This window comes from Pezoporus wallicus, unplaced genomic scaffold (genome assembly GCF_028554395.1).
Source record: "Pezoporus wallicus isolate ANWC-B61680 ecotype Strahan unplaced genomic scaffold, APGP_CSIRO_Pwel_v1 contig_5261, whole genome shotgun sequence".
Classification (NCBI taxonomy): domain Eukaryota; kingdom Metazoa; phylum Chordata; class Aves; order Psittaciformes; family Psittacidae; genus Pezoporus; species Pezoporus wallicus.
Window position 1 is genome coordinate 479,082 of NW_026642423.1, and position 20,147 is coordinate 499,228.

The following is a 20,147-nucleotide window of genomic DNA, read 5'->3' on the forward strand; positions in this document are numbered from 1 at the left end:
TTCCTATTTCACTTCTATTCCCCCCCTGCCCTAATAAACCTGTATTACAAGCTAGGAGTGCTGTTTTGCATTTATAAAGAAACGTTCCATACCATTATGTAACTACAAAAACCAAATCAAGACTTCAGTCACTCAAGAAATGCAGTTTCTTGAAATCTACCTGTGGGTACTTGAGCTTTCAGACAAGGGCAAGTCCAGACTAACAGGGCTGTTGCTGTTGCGCTCGCTGCTTTCATAGCCAGACTCCATCCTCTGTATCAGATGAGGCTGCTGATCCACCATATGATGCTGGGTGCCCCGGCCTAGCATACCATGCTTGTATCTGGCATTTGACTGGCTTGATCTTATTTCTTGAACAGTGTGTTCCTTTGCCTCATTCTCAATAAGCTCTTTACCTGTTAAGATGAATACAGCTGAGTAGAAGATCAAAACTTCAATATCATGCTTAAAACCAGAAGCTCTGTCTTAAGTATAAAACTAGCAATATTAAGCAGAAAAAAATCCCAACACTTTTACAGCATTCCTAGTAATATTAAGCAATAATCTATTCAACAAATCTACTTTTTAATCTCTCCCATACTTACCATATTCCTCTCCCAGGTAACAATAAAGTATGGAAAGAAACTCTTTTCTTCCCCATAACTATTTGTATTATTGCAAGATCATTTTACAGCTTACCCAACCTTATTTCCAGTTTATACTTGTTATCATACTCTGTCATAGCTACACCAAACGCTGCACTTTTAACATTATTTTGCCATGGACAGGAAATTTTTTTTTAATTCTTCCTTACTGATTTCACTGTCTTCCCACTTGCCTCTTGTTTGCTTCCTTTGCTCCCTTCCCTGGAACTGTGCTCTTCTCCCTTCACCTTCCCTATACATGTTTTTTTATGCTTCCCAATTCTTTTCAACATTTAGCTCTTTCGAGTTGGTATCATCTGTCCCTCCCTCTCTCCAGGCTCACTAATATCTGCATCAGCTTCCTCACTAACCACAACTCTGCTGCCAGTCACACAAACCTCTTTTCGTTCACACAGTATCCTTCAAGCAATCTGAGAGGTGAACACAGCAGCATAAAAATCTGGAACTGGAACACACCTATTCTTCAAACCCTTTACAGTTTCAGGAGTACTCTTCAATTGACAGGGAGCAAAATAACCATTATATTCATTCGCAGACAGAAGAAAAGAAAGTAGGGGCTAGGGCAACAAAAAATACCCAAAGTTGTTTTACCACAGATTTTATTACCTTGAAAACCAGCAAAGCTGAGGACAAAGTCTCTGTACAAGTGTAAAGTGGCCCATAAAAATCATCACTGGTTGCCAAACTCTTATCCTCACAATGAGAATTCAGAAACATGTGAGGTACCCATAGCACTACAGTCTGAGTCATCATGCAAAAAGACCATGATGAACTAGAGAAAACAACAGACCAATACAGAAGTCCATTACAAGGGATGAACTTCCAGATACTTAGCAGGTTAGTCTTGCATTCATTTAAGCAGCACAGGCAGTAATGTTTATCTTATTATTTCCTTACATGTGAAATTTAGCAAATAATTATCATACATGCAGCACAAATATCCATACAGAAACTAGCCTTCAAGGACATGACTGGTGTGTCATGTCCACTGACCTAAATGCCACGTTCAAAATCTTACTTCCCTACTTTACTTAAACCAAATGGCATATAGGAGTATTACAAATTCCACACATTCAGAAATAAGTCTTTTTTTCTCAAACTCTTACCTGCTTCTTCAGAGAAGGGGCTAAGTTGAGTGTAGCCACAATGTTTCCTCTTGTCTTTACTGAAGATGCTGTCTATATTCAGAGACTCTCTTTTGGGTCTCCAGGTTGGCCGATACCTGCTAGATGAACTGGATTTAGACCCACTACTGGTACTCTCCACTTCCCAATCTCGAGAGTGTGCAGACAGGCTTCTTGAGTGTCGTGTTTCTGTCTGATCCACACTACTCCCTCCACGAGGGGAATTCTGGATGGTTTGAGAAATCTGCTGTGGTCTGCTGTGGATCATACTGCTCACTGTCTCTTTAAATTCCCTCAGCCTGCTTGTGCTGCTGGATGGTTTGGGGGCAGTTCTGGGGGCTTGTTTCTCCTTCAAGGTTTCTCCTGGAGTTTAGAGAGACAGCAAATGCTGTAAAAATAACTTCAGATTAAACTAGCAGCATCTTCAGCAGATTTTGGAAAGTAAAAACCAAAACAACCCCACATCCCCAATGCAATAAAAAAAAACCCTAAGCCAACCAACACCCCCAAACAAATAAACAAAACAAGCAGAAACAGGACAAAATACAGAGATGTAACAAACACGGAGGGAAATGCATTTGTCTTAAAAACATGCATAAGGAGATACTGATATCTAAAAATAGCATCTCTTGCCTTCACTATGGTATCCTGATGATTGAGCCTCATCTCCTTTTCGCCGGGAACGGCTAGAACTCCTCTTGCGGTCTGCCAGTGAGCCCTTTTTGGAAACATGCCTCTGATTGCACTCACTGTCAGTCAGGTGCCCTGGAAGGACAGAAGAACACAACAGAGATGACAAGAGCCTTTGGACTGAGTGTTCTGTGCACTAACAGCGGCAGGGCTTTCCTGCTCCTTAGAAGCTGCAGACATGCCAATGCTAACAGGCAAGTATGGGTTAATTTCTGGATCCAAAAGTTTTTTTTTGTTTTGTATGGGGAGTGTGTTCAGTTTTTAAGGTCATGAAAGATAAATACAGCCCCTGCAAGGATAATTAACCAGCTCCTGTCTGGTTAATGAGAGCTCATCCACAGGGAGAGGAAAAAGCTGACTCTGATTTGTCTTCTAGAGCAAGGACACCACTTTCTTGCTGCCTGAATACTTTTTCAGTTTTAGCAGCCACAAACACAAAACTCCTGACAACAGCTTGCTTGACATTACTCTGTTGAATAAAGACTCAAACACATGAACGAATCACCATTTAATAATAAATTACTGCACATCATCAGCTGCTCTGCACTATTTATCTACACTCTCTCTGCCTGTAGCAAATACTAGGTAATATGAGTTAGCTTACTCTACAGTGAAGAAGCCTCAGTTGGCTCTCAAGGGTAAGCCAGCTAATTTGCATCTGTCACAAGCTAAGAGCGTACACAACATCAACATTGATCAGCTGACACACGACAACATTCCCTTACTACAGCTCATGTGTCTGAGTGCTAGTATTTTCTCTTGCACACAATTTATTCCCCATTTCCTCACATCAAATGTAAATTAACAGTATTTGACATCACAAGTTTTCTCTATTGTCTTTTCTTAATTTTATGGTTCTCACACATTCACAGACCTAAACCTGTAAGCACAAACACACGCATGGCTTTACTCACGTGAGTAGTCCCAAGCAGAGATGCAGGATAAGAAGGGAATTTATGAATAAGCTACAAAGACTTTTTTCTAGCCTTTATATTACCAACTTTCACCTTGCATAGGATGATAGGAAAGGGAAGTCCCTACTACCCAATAGTGGATTAACAACCCCGAGACTATAGAGCTGGCTGTTCTGAGCCTTCCCCCTTCTCTAAAAAATTAACATTAAAAATTAACATTTAAAACAGATTTTACACATGAAAATGTACTTTCAACAGCTGAAAAAAAGTAATTCACTTCAACTACAATTGCTATAGAGATACTACAATATATGAATGGGAAGGAATCCAAACAACAAAAAGCAAGCTATCCAAGACTCGCATTTCTATTCGTTTGCAAAGTGGAAAGTGATTCTGTAGCCAAATTCTTTAGAAAGAAGAAAATTACATAAAAGAAAAGAAATTAAGTAAGTCAAATAGAAATGTTGGCAGTGAAAACAGAAGACGTGCAGCATTTAGGTGAGCATAAGTCAGTGCTTTGGGAGAATTTTTTTCTCCTTTACAGCATGGACTCACACATCTTTCAGGGACTGAAAGAACAGTATTATCTTAGAATTTGTAGTGGCTCCCCTCAAGACAGAAGAGGCTTATGCTTCACTTCAGAGTGTACAACTTCTCTAGTTCAACATTTTTCCCCAAAAAGTCCTTTCAACCTGGTAGAGAGTGCTTCATTAGTATTCTTCCAGTACTTTAACAGAAACTATTTAAAGGCTGCTAGCTTTGCATAAATATTTTCTTCTCCTTTCATAAGCTGCAAATTTTGTTCTATTGTCACTGGACATTTAATAGCCATGGAAGAGATGCCTACAATCCAAAAGTCTGCATGACCAGGCTTTGTTGTCTGTACTTGGATCCTCTAGAACAAATGCACGGTTATAGGAATTGCAATACCAAGAATGTATGTTAACACTTTACACTCATTTTTTTAATTCACTAAAATAACAAGCCAGGATTTCTGTCTGGGTACCCAGTCGTATGCTTAAAAGGTGTCCCTTGCTGCATGTATCACCTAAACGCCTCATCCTCCAGAGATGGGATGGCTTCATAAGCAAACAGCGATACTCAAAGGAAAAGTTTGGGGGTTTGTAGGGGTTGTGTGTATGTCTAAGAATGTTAGAGAAGAGAATGAAATCAAACAGGTTAAGACAGAACACCCCCTACTCCCTCCCACTGTAATCTCAGTTGCATGAATAGGGCAGCCAGAATACGCACATTTTTCTCAGCAGCACAGGTTGGCGGGAACCAGAGAGGGCTTATGCAGCCACTCTTCATGCCCCCATTCTGAAGTAACTGGGTGCCCGAGGTCATACAACCCAATGGTGGTCCTTCCCTGGAGGACGATGTGGGATAGAGTCCATAATTTTCTGGGCTGGAGTAGTGGGTAAATGGCCATTAAATGAAGAATCCTGCTCTTGCCCAGAATGAGTCAGTTGACAGGTCAATGTGGATGGCTTCTTTATAGCCCCACGGATCAGCATTTGGTGACAGAGCAGTTGTATCAGTTGGCAGCCTGACTTTTTTGGAAAGGTTTTGGGTAGGTAAAAAAAGGGGAAATGCCCAGACAGGTGGCTAGCTAAGGGGGCAGGCTGACTACAGCTAAAGCTGAATCAGGGAGGATGAGGACAACTGAATTAGGTAGAGAGACAGGCTAAGCTGAAGGGAATAACACAGGATAGAATCAGTAGGAGAAGAAAGAAAAAGAAAAGGAGAAAGTCACTAAAAATGACATAACAAAAGGTTACATGCTGAACTTCATGCTTAAATGTTTGCAACCATCCCCTTACCCTACTTTTCTGCAAACTTCTGCATGGCAAGTTTTGCAGGGAAGATCTAAACAAATAAACTCCGTGCCAGTTTTGCAGACTATATAAACAATATTCCACTAGCATTTTCAATTTTGTCCCCTCATCACTCAAATTCTGCTCCAACTTTTACTTCTTTCTCACACTCTACCAAGGACTCTGACTGGAACATAATATTAAGTATTTGCCAAAACAATGGAAGTACTGTCTGGCTATTTAAAAACACGTATTACAGTTACTTGGACCTCTGATGAAGAATCAAAAAGTACTGAAGAAAATAAACTTGAAATATTTTTCCAGATTTTAGGTGTGAAATATATTTGTATCACAGAGTCTTTCAAATGAACCAAATATGCATATAGTCACAATGCAAGAGAGAACTATTCTGCAACTAAAAGGACAAAGTGGCATAATCTCTGTTGACACACTGGTGCAACAAACAGTTGATTCAACTCTAATACAGTCTTAGAAAGTCTACTTAAGGCACAGTAAAGTGACTTTTCAAACAGACTTAGCAAATCATATTTCTGATGATTAAGAAGTCTGACTTTAACTCATGCACTACTTTTTCACACGTCATGTCAGAGTTCCTGTATGCAGAAACAGGCTGGCTAGGGTCACTGGGCCTGAGAAATAGAGGAGATCTAAGCCTTCAGACTTCCAGCTAACCTCTTTTCAACTAAAAAAGTGTTCAGCTGCCTGAAGAAACATGCATATATATTGTCTTCTCACTGCAGATTCTCACTTAAGTTGCTTCCATAGCAGAGGAAGGAAATCATCCTATGCTCCTTCCTGGTGCTGTAAATATTACTACCAACACCCACTTACATAGAAAGTCCTTAGTCCCCAAGTATGAGATTCTGGTGATGAAAGTGCCTTTCCCAGACAGCTGCCACTCCTGAAATGAAGTAACTGCCCACAGACAAGCAAGTAGCGCACACAGCACTTACCAAAACTTATAATGGCACTGCACAAACTTAGAGAAGTATGTAACAAAAACAGTAGGTACGATTGTGGATAGCAGAAAATATGCCAGTAACTGTTTGTCTGGCTAGATAAAAGTCTACAAAAGCCAACAAGACATTTAAAATCATGCTTATATTTTGTGAATGCTCATGGTTCATTACAAACCAAAAACATTTAGTATACTAAACTGGTCACCATTCTCTTATAGGTTGTATATAGAGACATTTTTCCCTGGAATCCACTGCAACCATATTTAATGACAATCACACAGATATAACAGTATCTGCTACCTGTGTCCCTGCTGCTTTGTGAAGCTGCATCATTCTCCACATTGTAGATGACTGTCCCCTGAGAGTCAGAGGAGAAGTGACTGACCACAGACTCATGGTGTGCCTGTTTATAAGGATAGCTGTCTGTAGAGGAATCTGTCCTGGTATCACTCGATATGGAAGGTTCTCTCCCTAGGGAATGAAGCAATGTCAAATTTCAATCTTTTGGGGCTATTATTAAAGTCAGAAAAGGCTAAAAAAAGAGAACAGAGGAAACTGCATAAAATTTAACAGAAAAACAGAGTACCAAACATAAAAACTTATATTCAAGGATGCCAAAACTTACGGGAAAGGTCCTCTCCTTTTGAAGGGGAAAGAGATAGTCATTCCTTCTGCAAACCTTTATTTCATTCTCTCTGGTAACTCCAGATTTATCAAATCCTTTTATTACACAAAATAAAACTATGCCAATTGGACTGAAAGTACACATTAGCACCACACAAATTATTCTTCATTAATTTTCAACACTGTCAAGTGTAATTAAAATATGAAATACACTGCTTCAGGGGAAGTCAAAGTTAAAAAATTAATCAAGTACAAAATATTAGTACAGGTAACAAGAACATCACAAGTTATAATAATTAGCGCATTTAATCTACTATGAAACAAATGCTTACCTAGCAAAACTTTATATTGAAATTGTATTATCTAAAGCAAAGTAACCTGTTGCTTCTCAAGAAGCTAGCACTGATCCTCTGCACAAGTCGGGTACTGAAATGATTCAAATCATGATTCAGTTACTCCTAAGCTCATTCAAAGGAGAGGAGAAGACAACCTCCTCCCACCACTTTCAGTCCATAAAAGTAAAAATCTGAACATAGTTTGAAGACAGCTGGCCATTTTACATGTGATGTATACACTCCTGAATATATAAAATATTCATTTCATATTTGTTTCTCACTGGAGAAGTTAAAGAAGAAATAAAGAAATTCAAGAAGAAAGTCATTCTCACCTGCCCACGGCAGGGGGGTTGGAACTAGATGAACTTAAGGTCCTTTCCAACCCTAATTATTCTATGATTCTATGTTTAATTGCAAACTCAGCCTGAGGGCACTTCACGGCTTTGCTAAAAGCAAATCGTGCAGCTGATGTCCTATTTAAGGATGGCCAACAAATTCTGAAGTCAGAACTTCCCCCACCTCCTTACAGATAAAAGATGTCACTGTCTAAAGAAGTATAGAATACTTAATGGAATTGACAGTTGCAGAAAGACGAATGTAGGCAACAGGAATCAGTGCTGTGGAACTGAGTACTATAAAACAATTTGTAAACTGAAGTCTTTATAAAGAGGAGTTGTTTCCACTTAGCTTCACAACATTTCATAGCAGCACCTGACAATCTTCCCTCCATAATTTGTAGTATTGGATATTGATATGATTAGAGGCATTTTTCAGATTCCCTTGACAAAATTTCAGGTACAATATTGTGATTAACAGCATAAGAATACGCAGTCTTCGCTCGTTTCTGAATTATGGACTGTGGATATCTAATAATACTGGGGAATTCAGAAGCAGCTGTAATTACACTTAGTGAGAGACAAGCAGACCACCTGGAAAAGGTCTATTAGGATAGAAAACCCTGGATATCACCAAGGCTATAAAATAATTCTATTTGACAGGAAAACATATAGGGTATGGTCTTCTCCTGGCACTTCAACCTACAGTAGCTCATAAAGTCTCTCAAAATCAGTGCTGAACACTGCAGACTACAAGAATAAGCCTTGAGGACGCACGAGTTTCTGAAATGCAAGAGCAGGTTACTCACTATAGCCTTATGAATTTTATCTGAAAGGAAACACCTTTAAATATATATATATTTGTTTTCAGCTTCCTGAAGTAATTTTAGAATACAACAGTATTAGATACTGCAGAGACAATGAGTAGAAGGGTTATCTACGTATTTCCTGGAGATCAATCAGCAGAACTACAAGGCAAGTTTACAGCGTATATTGATCTGAAGCTTGTAGAAGTGCTCACAAATGACAGAGAGCACCACTCTCCCTCCTTCAAACTTCCTTTTTTGCTTGTTTGTTTGGAACAGGAAGACAGATTTATAAATTGTGATGCATCTTGTCAAGTAAGAAGTGAAGGTCATCTTACCACTGGTTTTATTTGCATTTATCTTTAAGAAGAGTTGGGAGATTTATTTCATTACCAGTAGACTGTCAACACACAAATAAGGAGACAGCAGATGTTCTCTACAGATTCATTGATGAGTAAGTATAAAGTTAGCTGTTGGCCAGGAAAACTGTAAAAGATTCTTGGAATTAGTTGTAGGAATAGGCTATAATCCTGTCATTTTTGGTTTTAGTCTCGACTTTGATGTTCTTGGCAACTTAAAAACACATCTGTAATTCAGGATATTCTCTGCAAACATCCAAAACCAGAAACAATCTTCTTTCGCAAAGCCATTAAATATAAACTGGGTGAAAATAAGAGCTGGATCTATCTGGATTGAAATTGCGTATCTCTCTCAGAATTTACCTATTCTTCTTTAAGTGAGGCCTCAACTGGTGTGACTAAATGTCTGCAATTATCCAGAACAACAGCCTGTTCAGATCACTACTGGTATCTTGAGCAGACCAAGTTCTAACCTCTGAAGCACCTTATTTGGACATACCCAATTCAACAGACTATCAGTAATACGAAGAATTCAGGAAGTAGCAATGTGTTGAAGACCTCCGAGATGTTAAGTGCTACATATCTATTGTTGCAGATCTTTTTTAATGCAAAACAAACCATGAAAAATGAAGAAGCAAACATGATCTATGCATATAAGCCTTTGCCAATCCCTTCCCCTTCAGTCTCCACAAATTGGTTTGTATCTCTTGCGCTGCTTTATCTAAGTAAAAGACAAGCCAAAGGCTGAAGGTAAGCTGCACTGATTCTGTCTCTCTTCTTATTTTTAATTCAATGGTATTTCTTCCCCTTCCCCTTCCCCCCACATCCCTTCTAAGGGGATTTCTTCCCCATCCCCCCACCATCCTAGCTAAGGACTCATTTATGACATTTCCTTAATATTTCTTTTCCCTAGCTACCCTACTATGTTTAATTCTGCAGCTTCCTTTAATTTTTTTTCATGTGTTTATGCATCTCTGGTCTTGTTCCCTTTCTGACAAGGATTTATGATGGATTTATGAACTCAGACACTGAAGTTACCAGTTACTGTTCTTCTCTATGTCCATGCCATCAGGTCCTTAATTATTTTTTTATTTTAGCTTCTTTCTCCAAACCCTTCTGGAAAAGATTGCTACCCAAACAATAAACAGAGTCTCGGAAAGGGAAAGGTTCAAAGTTGAAACGCTAGAAGTCCTCTTCAGAATTCTAGATCAGCTTTGACAAGCAATAAGAACCCCTGCTAACAAAACCACATCCAAACCCGAAGAATTCACATGCAGCATTACAGCATAAACGTATAAGGCATATACTGCTGACCTGAGTCTTCGCTATCATAGCAAGTCCTGCTATATTGCTGTAAATCCACCTGAGGGGGCAAGTCTTGTGTTGACACTGGAGTTCCTCTTGGATCTGCATACAGCAGCAGCAAAGGCTGATAGTGACCTTTAATGCACTTTGTCACAACATCTTTCCATTTTGGACCAATCTGAATTAACAACAACAATAAAAGAATGCATAAAAATATAATAAGCTCTGTTCAGCCCTCCATCATACCTCTTTCAGAGTTTTATTTTCCTCTGTCATTTTTTAACTCTTTCTATATGCAATATTGAACTGGACTCTCCAAGACAAGTCTGGAGCCAACCTAACTAAAATCAGGGTATTCATCATCTTATGGCTGAACACATTACAATTCCTAATAAAGCATGACTAGAAAAATAATCCTTCCCTTTCAGATTTTCCCCCCCAGTAAAAACCTTTTCATCCTCAAAAATGTTTTTAACTTTGCAGTCAAAAAAAATTGTTAAAATGTCTTAATCCATAAAAACATGAATAACAAAATACATCAACATCATGACAGCAGATTCAAGTCAAAGCTAACCATTTTGGTGTGGGTATTTCTGTTGTTACAGAACCTCTGCAAGCATTTTGACAGGCCAGAGAATATTTCATACAGTTATATAAATCTCAAAAGCATTCCAAACGCACTAATACAGGTTTCACCTAACACACTGAATATGTATTCCAACAGATTTACACCATGCATGAGTATTCTGCTAAAGCACTGTGCCACCTATCTTTGTTTTGCTGCAGAGAAATGTGACTGAACAAATGCAAGGATTAGAGTTTTTCCTTTGAGACTGAGCTTGGCATGACTACAGGAGAAAATTTTCCTCTCTCATCTTTATGCTTCCATGACTTGAAAGAAAAAAAGGGCAGTGGTGTGAAATAATGTCAAACAAACTAATGGGATGTAATAACAGTGTGCTGAGATTCCGGCACTGGTATCTTTAATGCCAAGGGCCTCATGCTTAGTGAAAAGGGGACAAAAAAAGCACTAACAGAAGCAGAAAAACTGTTGTTGGCAGCAACCACTAGGGAAGACTGGCATCAAGATACTTCAACAAAGAACCCAAAAAGCAGGCACCAAATAGCTATACTGCTTGTCAGCAAGGGAGAGATGTATGCTAGCTGTGTGCACAAGTAAACTGTAGGATTTCAAAAAACATCATAAAAGCAAGACAGGCGGCCAACACAACACAACTAAGAATAGGGCTTCTGAGACTACTGATATTCTTTTTTGAGAATGTTTTACTTTGCTCAGAAAAAGGTGCAACAGAGTTCAGGATCTTGGTGGAAAAATATCCAAACTTCCTCGAAATCTGTAGAAAACAGTATGGATATACACACAAGTAGCTTATTCTAAACGTTAATTTCTCACCTCTTTGACATGAGCATCATCAAAGTACATCCACTTGCGGATTTTAGTTTGGAAGAAGAATGTAGAATAGTGTTTTCCATAGTAACAGATCATTCCCACCAAATACAGCTCCGAGTGTTTTGCTCTGTCATCAGTTACTCTGAAGAAGAGCTTCAAGAAGGGAGTTAATAAAAATGAAAGAAGAAATTAATAAAATGCCCAGAATTTTACATACTGTTATGTTTGAAGACCTCCAAGTACTACAGAGAGGTGCCAGGTTTTTACTTTAATGATCAGAAAAATAAGGCAATAAATACTTAAGTAATTAACCAATGTTTAAGCAAGATCAGTGACACAGATTAGGAATAGATGCCTATCAACTCAAGAGATTCTCAAGATTCAAGTTAGTCTGGGAGACTGTGGCTGCACTTTAAGGAAGACATCTACAACAATAATAGAATACCTTTTTGGTATCTGGGGTAGCATTCTATTCTGAAAATCTGTATTCTCTGTGTCATGCCACCTGATTATATCAAATATTGTTAAAACACTCATTCCTCTTTGTTTTCTAGAAACAAAGCTTTTCTGACAGTGAATAGCCGACATTTATTCTGACTTAAGCTAAGACAAATTCCTAACACCACCACATAAAAGATAAACTGCATACATTTGTAGGTCAAAAGAAGTCAGCACACAGAAAAAACAGAAGAAGTCAGCACACAGAAACAAAACTGTTTCTATTTAGTTGACCGTGTTTTATTTAAAAATGCACAGGACTCATTTTCTAGTGCGTTACTGCTTTACTGTGCAAGGACCACACTGTTTCATAACCACATTTCCGTTAACTTGCACTAATTTTGGTACACTGTGCATTGGCAATGCATTTTTTAAATGTATGTGTGGGTAGATATATTTAATTATTTTAATGTAATAGCTCAACAGTACAGTGAGACACAGATACAGTTTATTATACCAATAGTTCAGCTCTAAAGCATCAGCTAATGTAGAATAAGTGAATCCTTAGGGCACAAACCTCCAGATACCAAACACTCTCAATTTAATCTATCTTTCAATCACACAGTGCCAGCCACCATCTCTCAGATTGCTCAGTTATAAATAGCTCTTAAGTGTTATGACCACATACTTCAATGAAAAGGATTTAAAGAAGCACAAAAAAAAAAAACAAAACCATACCAAACAACTGAAACTACCAACAAACCCAGACAGCCCCAATCTTTCAAAAGAAACAGAAACAAACTCCTGTTATTCAAATGAAGGCTTACATATGTATTTTCATAGAAATAGCACAAACCCCAGAAAGTTTCCTTGCACTTCATTTTTTTTTTTCATTCAGACAAGCTTTGTTTTGTGGAGTAATTTTTAATTTTCAGCAAGTTCAGAAATTCAAGAAATATGCAAATACACTAGTATTTTCAGAAGGTTGTAATGCACTGAGAAACAGGTCAGATCTTTCAAACTGCTCTCTACTCCCCTATCTATAGACAATGAAAAGGTAAAGGCGGTGACATTTTACTTTTCTCAATCTGCTACTATAGACTACTGTGAGAAAAACTGTGTCTGTAAGCAGTGTCAAAATACAAAAGCACTCACATCTCCCAGTTTAAGGCAAGTGCCCAAACTGTGAATCACATCTTCAGCCAGGTCAGAGTGGTCAGAGTCCCAGACTAAGCCAATGGTGATGATCTGTGGAGAGTTCATCAGCACACGACGAATACGGATCTTTTCCCCACAGTTACTCTGAGGATTTTAATAAAACAAAGCATTGAATATAATCCTCCTATTATTATCATGTTAGGGCAAGGCACTAACAAGTAAGTTTCAAAAGTACAGCTTCCAAAGAGGTGGTGGTGAAACAAAGTGGATAGTACACTCAGTGTCAAGATAACGAGTTTCTTATGTCACAGATGAGGAGCATTACCAAGACTATCTTAGATTTTCAAGTTTTAAAGTAAACATTGTTGATTCTTTTCATACTGCTAATAATGATTAAAAGGCATAGTGCAAGCAGCCTTCTGTAAAAAGAGATAAGCCAGCATACATGAAAGAGTCCAAAAATTCTTAGGAATTGGAGGGAAAGCTCACTTTCTTTGGATCAGAATCTCAGATTAAAAACTGTATTTACAGAGTGTCCTGGGTTCAGCAGTAGCAGTAGCGCCCCGTCTCTGCTTCCTCCCGGCTTCCCCTCCTCCCTGGCAGAGCATGAGCCTCACAAAGTCCTTGGTCAGGGTAAACATCACTTAACAACAACTGAAAACATCGACTTCACCAACACTGTTCTCAGGCTGGAAGTCAAAACACAGCACTGCACCAGCTAACACAAAGGAAAAAACAAACAAACAAAAAAAAAACATGACTGCTACTGCTGAACCCAGGACACAGAGATTGATGCTTTCTACAACAGTGTCAAAAAAAACATTCAGGTTCTGCTTTGCCGTAATAGTTGGCTGCTGTTTTACAAGGTACTCATATTAGAACAGTTAAACCCATATTCATATAAATGTGAGAGCAGATGGAAGATCTGCATGGCATTGTTCATCATGAAAAAAGAGTGCTATCTGAACTAATAACTATCACTTAACTTTAGTAAAAAGTGCTTTATCTTGTTTTAGGGTGGCAGGGATGACAACAGGGATGGGACATGGTGGGACAAGACAACATCTGTGACAAAGTCTCTGCAACGCTCATTTTTGCCCTGTGGCAGGTCACAAAGGTACCTCTGCAAAATTCCAGGAAAAAAAAACAAACAAACCAACCAAACCAACAAACAAACCCCAAAACCCAAAGCAACCAAAACATTTTAATACTGAGAACAGTTTCTCATCTCTACACAGAGACCAGTTTCACAACTGAGTATAACTTCTGACACTACAATCAGGGAAGAGATCATAAAGCATTTCTTCCCCACAGCAGTCTAGAAAATTATCCAGAATTTCAGTCCCAATTATCAGACAGAAACAGAAAGAAATGAGCTTAACAACAAGGCACTGAAAGACAGATATTTTTTACAGGCAGAGGACGATGATATTTTGTCCTGGGTTCAGCAGTAGCAGTCATTTTTCTCCTTCTTAGTAGCTGGTGCTGTGATTTTGACTTTCAGCCTGGGAACAGCACTGATAACACCGATGTTTTTAGTTACTGCTTAGTAATGACCAAGGACTTTCCAAATCTCACGCTTTGCCACGGAGGAGGGGAAGTCGGGAGGAAGCAGAGACAGGACACCTGACCCAAACCAACCAAAGAGGTATTCCATACCACAGCACGTCATGCCTGCTATATAAACTGGGGCTAGTTACCCGGAAGGGTTAAATCACTGCTCAGTCGGGCTGGCTATCGGTCAGCGGGTGGTGAGCGGTTGTATTCTCTTCCCTTGTTATCTCCCTTATCATTATTATTATTGGTGGTAGCAGTAGTGGTTTGTGTTATACCTCAGTTACTGTTCTTATCTCAACCCATAGGAGTTTCATTCTTTCGATTCTCCTCCCCATCCCTTTGGGAGCAGAGAGGAGGAAGAAGGCGGAGTGAGCAAACAGCTGCGTGGTTTCTGAGTGACAGGCTGGGCTTAAACCACGACATGTTTAAATGTAGATTATGAGGCTTTAATATTGAGGTGTCTATATTCACACGCGTTTTGCAAGGGTCATTCAAAGTACAAGCATTCCTGTGGATTACTACAGCAAACCTATCTCACTCTTAAATTGTCTTCTTTCCTTCAGCTAACTAACATCATCATTTTCTGCAAGAAAGGAGGAATATGGTATCCTGATAAAAGTTTCCCTTGCGTGACTTTCAGGCCATCCTTAGCTAAGCCTCAAAAGAAAAATTTCCCAAATAGAAAAAGAAAGGGGCAGCAAGTAGTAAGCAATTTTATCCCACTGATTATTTCAGAGTTAAATAGCAGTTCCACCTGACAAAGAATGTCTATTAAATTTCCCACACCTCAGTTACTAAATAGCTGGACGTGTATGAATCTTTTAGACAACAATACAATACCTTCATTTCTTGTACTCAGATGAGCCACTATTTGCCAATATTCCAAAAACCAAAATAATGTTTTGATGGAGACTAAGAGTGAAAGTTTCAAAATTACACATTACAGAACGTGGGGGGATAAAATGGAAATACACTGCCCCCAGGGAACGTGTACACAAACCATTCCTGTTAGAGCCTGCAGTGCTTCACTGAGGACTGGTGAGGCATCTAACATTAGCATTACATGAAGCAGCAATTATGCATCTGTTTCCCACCCTACCTGTTAATCAATATGTGAAAAAGTGTGATGATATCACAGTATGCTAGAGATTGGAAGGGACCTCAAAAGATCATCTAGTCCAATCCCCCTGCCGGAGCAGGAACACCTAGATAAGGTTACACAGGAATGTGTCCAGGCAGGTTTTGAATGTCTCCAGGGAAGGAGACTCCACAACCTCCCTGGGCAGCCTGTTCCAGTGTTCCGTCACCCTCACTGAGAAGAAGTTTCTTCTCAAGTTTAAGTGGAACCTCTTGTGTTCCAGTTTGTACCCATTACCCCTTGTCCTATCATTGTTTGCCACTGAGTAGAGCCTGGCTCCATCCTCGTGACACTCCCCCTTTATATATTTATAGACACTAATAAGGTCACCCCTCAGTCTCCTCTTCTCCAAACTATAGAGACCCAGCTCCCTCAGTCTTTCCTCATAAGGGTGATGCTCCACTCCCTTAATCATCTTCGTTGCTCTGCGCTGGACTCTCTCCAGCAGGTCCCTGTCCTTCTTGAACTGAGGGGCCCAGAACTGGACACAATATTCCAGATGCGGTCTCACCAGGGCAGAGTAGAGGGGAAGGAGGACCTCTCTCGACCTACTAACCACCCCCCTTCTCATACACCCCAGGATGCCACTGGCCTCCTTGGCCACAAGGGCACAGTGTTGGCTCATGGTCATCCTGTCGTCCACTAGGACCCTGAGGTCCCTCTCCCCTACACTGCTCTCTAACAGGTTGTTCCCCAACCTATACTGGAACCTGGGGTTGTTCCTGCCTAGATGCAGGACTCTACACTTTCCCTTGTTATATTTCATCAAGTTGTTCCCTGCCCAACTCTCCAGCCTGTCCAGGTCTCGCTGGATGGCAGCACAGCCTTCTGGCGTGTCAGCCACTCCTCCCAGCTTAGTGTCATCAGCAAACTTGCTGATAGTACACTCAATTCCCTCATCTAAATCGTTGATGAATATATTAAATAATACTGGTCCCAGTACTGACCCTTGAGGCACTCCACTAGATACAGGCCTCCAACTAGGCTCTGCCCCATAGACTACAACTCTCTGGCTTCTCTCCTTCAGCCAGTTCACAGTCCACCTCACTACCTGATCATCCAGACCACACTTCCTCAATTTAGCTGTGAGGATGCTGTGGGAGACTGTCAAATGCTTTGCTGAAGTCAAGGTAGACCACATCCACCACTCTGCCATCATCCATCCACTGTGTTATTTCCTCATAAAAGGCTAAGAGATTGGTCAAGCATGATTTCCCCTTGGTGAAGCCATGTTGACTGCCCCTGATAACCCTCTTAATCCTTGATATGCCTTAAGATGGCACCAAGGATAAGGTGTTCCATCACTTTCCCAGGGATGGAGGTGAGGCTGACTGGTCTATAGTTACCCGGGTCCTCCTTGCCTTTTGAAGACAGGAGTGACATTTGCTTTCCTTCAGTCCTCAGACACCTCTCCCATTTCCCAAGACCTGGTAAAGATGATGGCGAGTGGTCTAGCAATGACTTCCGCCAGTTCCCTCAGCACCCACGGGTGCATCCCATCTGGACCCCTGGATTTATGGCTGTCCAGATTGCTGTCTTCTTGCATACTTATCTGCAGCCCTGGATCTGGACATACTCAAAAGGCAGAACAAGATACCAAACTCCCCTTTTTGAAACTGAGCCCTTACAATTTAAAGAAAAAAAAAAGTATTTACATGAAGCTTTTACAGACTTGATTCAACTGAATTTTGTCAAGATTTTTACTGCATAGCAGAATGGAACATCTTTAAGAATAACAGCCTGTGACAATGAACTGGACATATGCGGTAATTGGTTTTAAGTGGTTAAATGCCAGTCATCACTCACAGCTTAGCCTACAAATTCTGGTCAGTTTCTCCCACACTCCTCACTGAAAAACAAGCCAATACTCCCTCAGACTTTCTGTGATAATTCCTGCCTTTGGCACAACTCTTGCAGATATACTGTGTAGGCTATAAGCTTGTCACTGTCAGGATACTCTCTGGCAGTGGGAAGCAGCAGTCCTTTTCTCTTTCCTTTCACTCTGATCAACATTTTGGCTGTAAGCTGCAGGTTTAGCAGTATGGCCAACAGATCAATTTATTCTACTCACTGCTGGTGATACATATGGGTGCTAGGGATATAGACAGTAGTAGCCTGGGGAACATAAAGAAGGACTACAGAGCCCTGGAAGAGGTGGTATGGGGATCTGGAGCTCAGACAGTCTTTTTGTCAATTCTCCAGGACACAGGGGAGGACCTAAAAAAAGGTAGGAGGATTGGCCAGGTTAATAAATGGTTAGAACAGTGGTGCCATAGTCAGGGGTTGGGGTATAAAGAAAATGAGACCCAAGTTTGTAGGCCAGGTCTAGTGGGGGCTGGTGGAGCTGGTCTAAGTAGTGAAAGAGCAGTTTTGGTAGGAGTCATGCCAGACTGGTCAAGCAGGCTTTAAACTAGATGTGTTGGGGGAGGGGAGCATCATTCCATCCCAACACACCCAGTCAGTTGCCAGAACCTATAATAAATGCTTGGAGCAATGTAGAGATATCCCAGCCGCTCCAGCCAATGAGCCAGCTTCAGTTGGAGCTTGGCTCAGATGCCTCGATACAAATGCCCATAGCATGGGGAACAAACAGGAGGAATTACAGATGTGTGCACGTCTACGGGGGTATGATATAATAGGAATCACAGAAACATGGTGGGATGGCTCCTATGACTGGAGCGTTGGAATGGAAGGTTACAGGCTCTTTAGAAAAGACAGGACCAGCAGACGGGGAGGGGGAGTTGCCCTTTATGTTAGGGATAGGCTGGAGAGTATGGAACTCTGTTTGGGGACAGGTGAGCAGTTAACAGAGAGTTTGTGGGTCAGGGTTAAAGGGAAAATAGCTGCGGAAGACATTACTCTGGGGATCTGTTACAGACCGCCTGATCAAGGAGAACCTGCGGATGAAGCACTCTACAGACAGACAGGAAAAGCCTCACACACACAGGCCCTTGTTCTCATGGGCGACTTCAAACACCCTGACATCTGTTGGAATGACGGTAGGGCCCAGCACAAGCAATCCAGGAGGTTCCTTGATTGTGTGGAAGACAACTTCCTTCTGCAAGTAATAGGGGAGCCGACAAGGAGAGGTGCCATGCTTGACCTCGTGCTCACCAGCAGGGAAGGGCTCATTGGAAATGTGATGCTCCAGGGCAGCCTTGGATGCAGCGATCACAAGACGGTCGAATTGGAGATCCTCAGGACAGTGAGAAGAGCGTGCAGCAAGCTCACTGCCCTGGACTTCAAAAGAGCAGACTCTGGCCTCTTCAGGAACCTGCTTAGTAGAGGTTCCATGGGATATAGCCCTAGAGGGCAGGGGAGCCCAAGACTCTTGGTTGGTATTCAAGGGTCACCTGCTACAAGCTCAGGAGTGTTGCATCCCAACTAGAAGGAAGCGCAGCAGGAGGGCCAGGAGACCTCCTTGGATGGATAAGGAGCTCCTGAGGAAAATTCAAATGAAAAAAGAGGCGTATAAAAAGTGGAAGCAAGGACAGACGGCACGGGAAGAACACCGGGATGTTGTCCGGGAAGCCAGGGACCAGGTTAGGAAAGCTGAGGCCCAGGTAGAATTAAACTTGGCTAGGGATGTTAAGGATAACAGGAAGGGATTCTATAGGTACGCTGTGAATTAAAGACAGACTAGGGACAACGTAGGCCCCCTCTGGAAGCTATCAGGAGAAATGGCTACCCTGGATTTGAAGAAGGCTGAGGTTCTGAATGACTTCTCTGCCTCAGTCTTCACTGGCAAAGGCTCTGACCACACCATCCAAGGCTTCAAAGGCAGACGCAGGGACTGTGAGAATGAAGACCCTAAGCCCACTGTAGGAGAGGATCTGGTTCGAGACCATCTTAAGAACCTGAATGTACACAAGTCCATGGGACCTGATGAAATCCATCCGCAGGTCCTGAAAGAGCTGGAGAATGAAGTTGCTAAGCTGCTGGCCATCATATTTGAGAAATCATGGCAGTCAGGAGAAGTTCCCAACAACCGGAAAAAGGGAAATATAACCCCCATTTTCAAGAAGGGGAAAATGGATGACCCAGGGAATTACAGACCAGTCAGTCTCACCTCTGTGCCTGGCAAAATCTTGGAGCATTCTCCTGGAAGGCATGCTAAGGCACATGAAAAACAACAAGGTGCTTGGTGACAGCCAGCATGGCTTCACTAAGGGGAAATCCTGCCTGACCAATTTGGTGGCCTTCTATGACGGGGCTACGGAACTGATGGACAGGGGTAGAGCAGTTGATGTCATCTACCTGGAGTTGTGCAAAGAGTTCGACACTGTCCCACACGACATCCTTGTCTCTAAATTGGAGAGACATTAATTTGATGGAAGGACCACTCGGTGGATAAAGAACTGGCTGGATGGCCGCACGCAAAGAGTTGTGGTCAATGGCTCAATGTCCAGCTGGAAACCAGTAACGAGTGGTGTCCCTCAAGGATTGGTGTTGGGACCAGTCTTGTGTAGTTTCGTTGATATGCTGGAGCGAAGGAATGCCATCCAGGGGGAC

General features: G+C 41.2%; 1 protein-coding gene across 1 annotated transcript in view; it reads right to left on the reverse strand.

Moving 5' to 3' along the window:
* Positions 1–20,147, reverse strand: part of USP54 (ubiquitin specific peptidase 54) — a 74,762-nt gene that overhangs the window by 17,159 nt on the left and 37,456 nt on the right. The window contains exons 8-14 of the mRNA XM_057430300.1: positions 12,938–13,084; positions 11,348–11,497; positions 9,943–10,111; positions 6,470–6,640; positions 2,402–2,533; positions 1,751–2,131; positions 161–395 (exon numbers count right to left, since the gene is read on the reverse strand). Of these exons, the coding sequence (XP_057286283.1) occupies positions 161–395; positions 1,751–2,131; positions 2,402–2,533; positions 6,470–6,640; positions 9,943–10,111; positions 11,348–11,497; positions 12,938–13,084 (1,385 nt within the window). The remainder of the gene's footprint in view (positions 1–160; positions 396–1,750; positions 2,132–2,401; positions 2,534–6,469; positions 6,641–9,942; positions 10,112–11,347; positions 11,498–12,937; positions 13,085–20,147) is intronic.